Source organism: Corvus kubaryi, unplaced genomic scaffold (assembly GCF_017639235.1).
Source record: "Corvus kubaryi isolate FWS band 111438036 unplaced genomic scaffold, C.kubaryi_AGA036_p1.0 37353, whole genome shotgun sequence".
Taxonomy (NCBI): Eukaryota; Metazoa; Chordata; class Aves; order Passeriformes; family Corvidae; genus Corvus; species Corvus kubaryi.
The window spans coordinates 4,187,449-4,196,981 of record NW_024581115.1 but is presented as its reverse complement, the minus strand read 5'-3'; the positions used below and the strand labels follow the sequence as shown (position 1 = coordinate 4,196,981).

Genomic DNA, 9,533 nt, shown 5'->3' with positions numbered 1-9,533 from the left:
TCCATGGAATCTCCTGATCCTGCCTGAGGGCAGAGTCACCCCTGCCTTTATCCCACCCTTCACTGAATGACCTGAGGTTGGATTTGCCCCTTCTCCCTTGAGGCTGAGGTACCCCAAGGGGTGCTGGATGTCCCCTCATGCCAGCTGGTGCCCTCCCTCCGGCCATCGTGGTGGGGTCATGGTCAAAGCAGGGCAGGAATACGCATGGGCTGTGTAGAAAATCACCACCACATCTTTTATTTGCTGCTTTCCAACAACCTGAGTTGTTTGCAGAAGGCTTGTCCTGGGCCGGCTGTGGGTCTGGGACAGGGAGGACCAAGTGGTTTGGACTGGTTTCCTGGGGAGGCTCTGCAGTGTGCAGCTGAGGGTGGCTGTGGGCTGGGAATGTGCTCCAAGGGCTCTGGAAAGATGTCTGTGGGCAGGGGGGTGGCTGCCAGGACCCCTGCCTGGTCTGGGGGCTGTTCAGGGAGGGCTTGGCCATGGTGTGCTCTGCTCGTGGTGGTGATGGTGGTGGAAAGGGGTGCCAGGCTGGGGCACATTGTTTGTGGGGGCTGTGCTGGGTGTCTCAGCAAACTGCGGTGGGTGGAGGTGCCCTCAAACCAGCAGAGCCCCCAGCCCTTCCCAGGGCAAAGCCTTTCCATCCCAGGGGGCTCATGGCCCTGCAGCCCACCCAGACCCGCCAGCGCAGCCCTGGCTAAGGCGGAGCCGAGGGAGCTGATGCTTCCAGCAGGGCCTGGCAGGAATCTCTGTCCCCAGCCCCGCAGGGATGGCATGGGGCCAGGCTGATGTGGCTGGAAGGCAGATGTGGCAGAGGGAGTAGCTGCAGCCAGGGCCAGGTGGGGAAGATGCATCACAGTGGTGGGGACGGAGAGGGGCTGCAGCCTCTCGTCCCCGCAGGCAGGCCGGAGCAGAGGCAGCTCAGCAGCCGCTGTTCCTGCGCATGAAGGCGTGTCCCCGCACGGGGTGCTGCATCTCCACGAAGGCCAGGTCCTTCACCGTCACCTCGCAGGGCCCCAGCGCCTCGAAGCCGCACTTCTGGTAGAAGGGCACGAGGAAGGCCTCGCACATGAGCAGGGCGCGGCGGGCGAAGGGCAGGCAGCGCAGGTGCTGCAGGTAGCGCCACATCAGGATGGAGCCCTTGCCCTGCTGGCGGACGGTGCGGTGCACGGCCAGCACGTGGATGTGCACGGCCGAGCCCTGTGGCTTGTGCAGGGTCAGCGCTGCCTGCGAGGGGGGGACAGGGGTTATCCCATCCTGCTTCTTCTTCTCCACCCCAAAGAAGCAGGGTACACATCCACCCCATCCCTGTTCGCCTCCCCCCCATCGTCCTCGGAGAGTTTTTAATTTTAAAATGAATGTTGAGGGGAATTACTTGGCATATTTTTTAAAAGCACCGTTTAAATTAATTAATGAGAAGGTTCATTTTCACCAGAGCAACCCTGTAGTGGTTAGTCCTAGGAGAAGATTTTGGGAGTAGCCTCAGGGCTCTGGGGAGCTTCTCCTGGTCTCCAGGCTCTGGCAGTGCCTCTCCGAGTGCACAAGGTGGGAAGGACTGGGTCTCACCTGGCTGAGCCTCTCCTGGTCCCAGAGGGAGCCGATGATGAACGCCACGAGCCGCCCTTCCTCAAACCAGCCGAGGGACAGCTCTGGGCACAGGTTCAGAAAGTGGCGGATCTCATCCAGGTGCAGGGGACAGTCCCCAGAGACCGATATAAAGGCTGGAGGGGGACAGTGGTGAGCACTCTGGTGAGAGAAACAAAGCACACCCGGCCCAGAAAAACTCCCAGCATTGATGTAGGGGAGGGAAAGTGGGACGTGATGGGGAGAGATGGCATGTGTCCTGCTGCCTGCTAGGTCTAAAGGAGTTCTGAGGGACATGGATGGTTCCAGGGAGCAGTTCTGCTCCTCCAGAAGCAGTTCCCCATGGCCCAGTGACCGGCTTCTAACTCTGCGGATTCCAGAGCTACAGCAGCGGGTGCTGAATGGAACCCTCCCTCCTGGCATCTCCCCAGCCGCCCCTGCCCTTGGAGAGGAGGGAGAAATGGGGTGGGTGAGGCTGGGTGAGCGAAGCTAGGGTGGAGGAAATGGGGGAAGGTTGCCAGGATGGCATCTGAAAGTGCCCCTGTGCAGTAGGAGGCAGACCATGGTGTCCTTCCTCCCGCTTCCCCTTTTCCTATCCTACCCACTGGCTCTCACAGGGCTGTTTTGGGAAAGCTGCTCCTCACTGACCTGGTCCTACTCAGCATCACCTCCCAGCATCCCCACCCCAGGGTGAGCTGGTTCTCCAGCTCATTAACCACAGTTCCCCCACCTCTTTAGGGAGCCCGTGGTGGCCTGGCCGCAAGTCACGGCCACTGCATCCCTCCCACGAGGGCACACATGGGGGAATTTGCCATTACAAGGAGCACAAGAGAAACAGATGCAAAGGGGTCCAGCTGATGCCACCAGCAGGACCCCCCGGGCCCCCTCCTTACCTTCGCGCTCGATCTCGAACACGCTGACCGCGTCCTCGGGGCTGAGGCAGCGGAACTCGCTGGCGGGCAGCGTGTGCCGGCGCTGGCCCCCGGGCGAGCTGCGGGGCAACCGCAGGTGGACCGGCTTCAGGAAGGGCAACGCGCTGAGCGCCGACATCCTCCCCGTCCTCCTCCTCCTTCTCCTCCTTCTCCTCCTTCTCCTCCTCCTCTTGCCTGGCTCCCTCTGTTCGGGGCAGCCTCTGCCGGCTCCCACGCCCTTTATTCCGGCCAAGCTCCTGCAGCACCGTGAGCCAGCGGAAGCACCTGTTGATGACAGACAGGATGAGGCAGCTCGTCCCCCTTTCCCATAGGGGTGTGTGTGTATGTACAGCAAATACCCGCCCGCAGTGACCCCAGCCGCCCTCCCTGTGAGCTGGGGAACACAGGAGGCTGGCACCAGCTGTGAGCTGAGCAAACCCCGGCGTGACAAAAGCACAGTGATCCAGGTGGTGGGACAGAGCAGGGAGAAGGGCCAGGGCTGTTAGAAGCGGTGCAGGTGTGGGGCTGAGCATCCTGCCCAACATTGCCCAGCCCACGGCAGTGGGATGGGCAGGAGAACCCCAGAGCAAGTCCAGCTGCTACCCTGGGGACAGGCAGGGTGGGATGTGGCTACAGGAAGCCAAGAGCTGTAAAATAAGCATCTATCTGTGTGAAAGTTCCCTGTGATGCTCTGGTGTGAGAGGTCAGTGCCAGGCCACAGAGGTGCCCTGACAAGGACACACATCAGGCAGCCAGAGCCACCTCCTCCAGACAGCAGGAGCTGACAGGATTTACTCCCTTCTCTGACTCACTCAGCAGGTGAGTGACACAGTTTAACCTCTGCTGGCTCTTAGGTCATGTCCACGCTCACAGAGCTGGGTCCTTGGCAGGATTGAGCAGGTGACTGAGGCTAAAGCCTTGGGTGTCCTCCCTGGTGAGGTGCCCCAGGAGCTTTAGGTGGCATGATCCCACCAGACACAGCCCAGGCCAGGCCAGGACACTCCACCTTCAACATGGGTTCCCCCAAGAGGGTCACCAACACCCGAGGTCATCCGGCAGCACCCATCCTGCACAGCCCAGACAAATCCCTTGACCTGGATCAGGGCCTGTAGCTTCAATCTGCTTCTGCTTTCACGTGTGAGTGAACCGAGTTAATAAACCCAAAGAGAACCACAAACTGAGTGAGTAACTTCACTAAGCACATGCATCCTGCAGACAGAAATTGTGAGAATGGCTATCAGAGCCATCCATTCAAACATCCATCTGAACTCAGACCAATATTCAAGCAATTTCCAGCAAAGCCAGGTCATTTTTGATTATTGTTTCAGAGGTGCCGGCTTTCCCTGCTAATTATAGGCTTGCCTCCAGCTAATAGGATTTATGGAAACAAAAGCATTACCAGCACAAACATTGCACAGGGCACCACCGGCGCAAGCTGGGAATTTTCCATCCCGAAATGCCGAGGGCTGGATGCTTGAAATGCCAGTCTTATCCCGTCTGAGGCGAGACAGGGTGGTCTCAGGATTTATTTTCAATGAATCACTGGTTTGGCTGTGGGTATGTGTCTAAGAGATCAGATCCATCAGGGAGAGGGGCTTTCCTTGGCAGGGGAATTATTTAGCATCTCCAGTTTTCATTCCAGTCACCAAGGACTGACTGAACTGGTGCTGGGAATAGGTGGTTCATGCTCCTGCAGGAGGGAAGTGAAATGGGGTGAGCTGGGGGGGAGAGTGGGGTGCTGGGGGGGTGGGGGGGCGGGTGTAGTGTTTGTAGAGCTTATTATCAAATCTTCTGGAGCTCCTCATCCTGCTAATTGGATTAGGGACTCATCTGCATGAGTAAATCCCAGAGTAGACAAGAGGGTAAACTCAGGGGTCCTTGAAAATGCAGTGGGGGTTTGATCCTGGGGGCTGCTGAGTGCTTGGGGCGAGTTCTGGGGATGCTGCTGGGGAGATGCTGCTGGATCAGGCCCGGGGATGGCTGTGCAGGGATGGCAGGGCAGAGAGGTCAGTTGAATATGGCCTCAGGCAGGGCCGGAATTTCAGTTGCCATAGGAATTGGGAAGATGGATTGTGGAATCACAGAATGGTTTGGGTTGGAAAGGACTGTTAAAGGTCAGGTAGTCCACCCCCCTGCAGTGAGAAGGGACACCTTCCACCAGCCCAGGCTCCTCAGGGGTGTTTGCTCTCCAACAGCCACCATGCAGTGCTCACTGTCCAAGAACAAGTCTTCATCCCAGAGCATATGAAGGCTGGAAACAACTGAGCCATAGGAAGTCTCTATGGGAACATCTATGGAGCTGAAGGGGTCAAAACCTCGTGTTTAAGTGTCTGCTCCATTCCCATTAGAGAAAACTGGGAAAGGGCAATCAGGTCCCTCCAGCTATTTTTAGAAACTGCCTGAGACCCCAACCAGCAACACCCTGGAGCAGTAGCCAGGGAAAGGAAAAGGTTGCTCCTTGCTAGTTTTCCTTGTATTTTTTCCCCTCCAGCATGTTATTCCTGGCAACCCAGGTTATACAGCTGGAGGGCTGATACATTCATGTTTGTTTTCTGGAAATGAACTTCTTGCTTTGCTTCTCAGCTCCCTGAAGAGTGGAAGGTCTTCTGGGAAGGGGGGATGCATAGAACCTGCAGAGCACAGAGGAACCAGCAGTGCTCCCTATCCCTGGAGAGAACCATGGGCTCTGCACAGCCATGGGGCTACCATGGGAAGCATCCAACCTTCAGAGGTGAAGGAAACTCTGCCCAGGTCCCAGAGTAAGTGAGAAAAAATGATGAGGAAAATTCTGTCTCCATGATGATCATCATCTGTCTTCTGATGCTCCAACAAAGCCTCCTATATTTGTTCAAGTCACTTATACCCCAGGCTGAATTTCGTGCTGTGACTCCTTGCCACACTTGCCTGAGATGAGCCCACTACGCTTGTGTGTCATAGCAGTGAACCAAGAGCTTGCTCTGTAAATTTTCCCTGCCCTGACTTGTGTTTGTGCACCAGAAATGAGAGCATCCCCATGGTCCAGAGAGATGCTCACATGTAAAGAAACAGGCAGGTGCACAGTACCCCCCTGGCAGCATCTTTTACCAAGTTATGAATTGTCTGCCTGAGTTCGGAGGTGGATTTTTAAAATTACTTGATAGCACGGAGTTATTCACCCAGTCTTAAAGTCAAATACTTTAAAAAGTGCAAAAGAGCTTAAGTTCTTCCCACCCCCAGAACACGGAGGGTTTCAGTGAGAAGAGTCCCTGCCGCTGGGTTTTGGGAGCAGGCGTTGGAAGTGTAGGGGTGAGACGGGGGCTGGGATGAGAGTCACACCCTTCCCTGCCCCAAAACCACTTCTCAGCAAGCTAAGCTCCCTATACCAACCTCCCACCCCTCTGGGGAAATCCCCCTCATCCTGGGATACGGGACCAAGTCACGGTGGCCAGGGGACCACCAGCTGTCCCCAAGGCTGTCAGTGCCCCCCAGGATGTGACAGGAATGTGGGTGCTTACCAGCCGGGGAGCCCACGCCGCTCCCTCCCCGCCTGGCTCCGGGGGTGCCGTCTCAGCGCTGGCTGGAGAGGAGGATGTGGGATTTTGCCTTCCCTCCACTGTCTGCTGCATCCTCCACAGCCCCTGCTTGTATATATTTGTTATTTATGGAGCACGTGATGACATCCTAAGGAGTTTAGAACTCCGATGAAAGACGGGGAGAGGTGAGAAGCTTTAAGGTGACAGGCCAGCAAAGGGATCACTTCAGGGTCTGTTGGTTTTTTTTCCCTGGCGTGACTGGCTGCAGAGGGATAAAGCATTTAGCTGATTGCCCTGCTCTGAGGGCCGGGCAGGGAGAGCAGGGGACTCAGCCAGGACAGGCAGCACTGTCCTGTACCTGATCCTGACCTCTCCAACAGCATCAGGAGCCCATAAGAAGCCAAAGGCAGCCCTGCCCAGAGTGGATGAGCTTTCTTTGGGGAAGGATGGGGAGGCTGCTGGTTGTGCTGGGCGTGATCATTGCTTGGGCTTGAGTGGGGGGAAGTTTCTCAGGGGAATCATCTGATTCCATGTAGGATGGGGAGTCAGACATAAGGTTTCTTGCCCAAGGAACTTATTCCAAAACCCAAGCATCTCTCCCCCATGCAGCCCTCTGTCCGTGGGTGCTGTTACATAAGAAACCGGACAGGCAGAGCCAGCAATGTTTGTCCCCATCAGGGCACGTGTAATAAAAGGGAGATTATCCCAGAGGGGAGCGTGATGTCGGCATCATCATTATCATTGGGAAGCAGATGCAGTCCTGAAAGAAGCCTGGAGCAGAGGGCAGAGCTGGCTTTGCTCCACTGGAGACATTTCCAGGGCAGCTCTGGACCTGCTTTAGCTTCCAGCCATGGGCAAAGTGACCTGGAGCTACGCCCTTATCTCTCTCTTTTAAGCTTTTTCATGAAATCAAAACGGAAGTATGACCCAGCAGCTTTCTTCTCTTCAGAAATGGCTTTTTGGAGCAACTCCCAGCCATTAAAGCAGCCCAGCAAAGCAGAGGTTGGCCCGTGGCTGGAATAGTCAAGCAGGGATGCTGCATTCCACAGTTTTAGCTGCGTCTCTCTTCCTGCTCCCCACACAGCTGCAGAGGGTCAACAACTCCATTAAATTAGAGCCACAGCAGTGTGCCTGGATTTGCATATTTAGCAGCTCTCTCAGCATCTTCAAAGAGCCCCGAGCTGTCACTGTGGCCCCACAGCAGGGCTGGTCCCTCTGTTGGAGTACCCACTCAGGAAGACAGCAATTATCTCCGGGTAGGATTTGCAGCGAGGGGCGACATGTGGGAGGCAGATGAATCACGACTCGGCCCCCCCTCTGCCAGGGCTTGAGAATGAAGCCATGCACACGCAGCTCAGGGGCTCTTCAGCTGCGCCGTGCTGTGTCTCCGGCCCCGCCGTGCCCCATTATCCCGGTGCTCAGCGGATTAAGCTGCTTGTGGTGTCTGCAGCCCCTGCTTTGGGGCAGGGTCTGCCATCACGGGATTCAGATGGCATCGGGATCCTGTCCTGCGTGACGCCATTGGGGCGGTTTCTCTCTCAGACTCACGTAATTGTGTAATTCCCAAGCTGCTTTCCCTGTTTAGCACCTTCCTCTGGCTTAGCCATGGGCACCCACATTTCCAAGAGGGTGACGCTTTTCTCCTGGCAATGGCCTAGCAGCAGGGCTCTGCAGTTTGGCATTGCTGCAAGGTCAGCTGTGGGCTCTGATTTCCTTCTCCCTCATCTCCTCCCTTTTCATCGTTCGTGCTGGTGCTTGTTGTTGCTGTAACTTCCCAGCAGGATGCAGCTCTTTGGACATAGTCGGTATTCTCAGCACTTGCCAGGCTGCCCACCTGCTGCTTCTATCCCCCGGTGCTCCCTCTCATGCTGCCAGGAGTGGTTTTAATTCACCGGCAGCTCCTGAAAAGCCAGCAGGCTTCCAGCTTTTCCTCTGGAGCAGGACATTGTGGTTTAGGAACCTGCCAGCTGCTGCTCTTTCAATATAGCAATGCAGAGCTCCTATGGAGGGTGGTCAGCCTCCAGCCCCGTGCTCTAAACAGGCCCTGGAGGGGCTAGTTCTGCTCTGTGCTCTGAAATGTTTATATCTATGTTTATATATTTATATATATAATATGAATAACACGCAAATATACATGTATATGTCTTTCCTCTGGCATATTCCTTTTGGCCCATCAGTGGCAGGGCTGATTCTCTCCACAGACACTCTCAGGGAGCTGGGGAAGGGATGAAAGGATGCTACTTCACAGCTTTTTTGGGTTCTCAGCAATGGTTAGGGGAAACAGGCTTTGAACTCTGGCTTTGACCTGCAGTAGATAAGCACGTGCCTTTGCAGGGCTGCTGTATCTTGCTACTCCTCTGCCTTTGAGAAAAGAGAACAAACAAGTTTGGCAGACAGTTTCACCCACGTCTGCTTGGCCATGGCAACCTCAGCCAGAAGCAGGAGATTGGGTGCCAGGACCCAGCCAGGACTCTTTTGTCCCCTGCCTGGAGCACAGCACTGCTGGTGATTAACCTCCTCTCCTCTCTGTGATCTGGGGTTTGTAACTAGGTCATGGCCACTCATGGCACAGTCCCTGGGAGGAAGGGGGTCAGTGGGGGCTGCAGGAGCTTCTCTGGGAGGAGAGGGCCGGGCAGGTGGGAAGGGGCTCAGCAGAGGCAGCCCCACCCTCCAGTCCCGGACCTCCAAGCAGTTAAGAGCCAGTCTGGCTTTGGGAAGAGGAGATTCCAGCAGTCTGGCAATTGTTGTTGGGGCATCCTGCTGTTTACAGGAGCTGTCCTGCCTTTGATCCAGCCCCAACCCTGGCACAATGCTGCTGGGAGCCAGGGGCACCCCTGGAGATGGCTGGGGACTAGATTCCACCCGCAGGGAAGAAGAATCCTGGAGGGCAAGGCTGAGCCTGGGCCAACCCCATCGGGAGGGTTGTGAGGTCTTGGTCTCAGTGGAAAGGGTGAGAGGAGGGAGTGGAGAAGGATCGTGCTCGCATCGAGTTGTTCATGAACAGGGTGATGCTGCTCTGAGTTACTTGTAGGAGAGCCAGCAGTGTTTGCTCAGGGCAGCACAACCAGAGAGGGAAGGGCTGGGAAATCACGATTCCTGCAGGATCATAGCATGGCTTGAGTTGGAAGGGCTCTCACAGACCATCTCATTCCCTGCCCACCCAGCCTCCGGAGGCTCTCTGGCCTCACAGAGACAGGATGAAGGATTGCCATGCCCTGCATCACTTGCTCGTATTTCTGTTCCCTGATGTTAATGGGGACACAGGGACTCCTGCTGAGCTCTTTGTCTGCGTGATGATGAAGATAAACCCCCAGCTGTCCCCGTGGGAGGGTCTGGAGGCATTCCCTGTGACACGAGCTGCTCTGAAAGACCTTTCCCGAAGGCACCAGCTCTTCCCAGCAGGGAAAGTACAGGGACTCTACGCGTCTGCGAAGCAGCAGAAGAGGGAAATACTGGGAGAACTGGCCAAGGAGGGGTTGCAGAGAGGAGCAGAGAGGGCTGGAAGACTCAACCTGCGCCCGAGAGCGGA

General features: G+C 56.2%; 1 protein-coding gene across 1 annotated transcript; it reads right to left on the bottom strand.

Moving 5' to 3' along the window:
- Nucleotides 1-214: 214 nt before the first annotated feature.
- AANAT (aralkylamine N-acetyltransferase) lies at nucleotides 215-9,533 on the bottom strand. The gene is made up of 4 exons (XM_042032633.1): nucleotides 5,987-9,533; nucleotides 2,475-2,777; nucleotides 1,564-1,718; nucleotides 215-1,224 (listed from the first exon to the last, which is right to left on the bottom strand). The coding sequence occupies exons 2-4, from the start codon at nucleotides 2,629-2,631 to the stop codon at nucleotides 919-921; spliced, it is 618 nt and encodes a 205-aa protein (XP_041888567.1). The 5' UTR covers nucleotides 2,632-2,777; nucleotides 5,987-9,533; the 3' UTR covers nucleotides 215-918.

Excerpts from the sequence above, each read along its gene's own strand:
- AANAT (XM_042032633.1), bottom strand. The coding sequence starts at position 2,631 with ATGTCGGCGCTCAGCGCGTTGCCCTTCCTGAAGCCGGTCCACCTGCGG. Across the intron at positions 1,719-2,474 it reads GTTCGAGATCGAGCGCGAAG|CCTTTATATCGGTCTCTGGG; the intron begins GTAAGGAGGGGG and ends GTCCCCCTCCAG. Across the intron at positions 1,225-1,563 it reads ACCAGGAGAGGCTCAGCCAG|GCAGCGCTGACCCTGCACAA; the intron begins GTGAGACCCAGT and ends CCCCCCTCGCAG.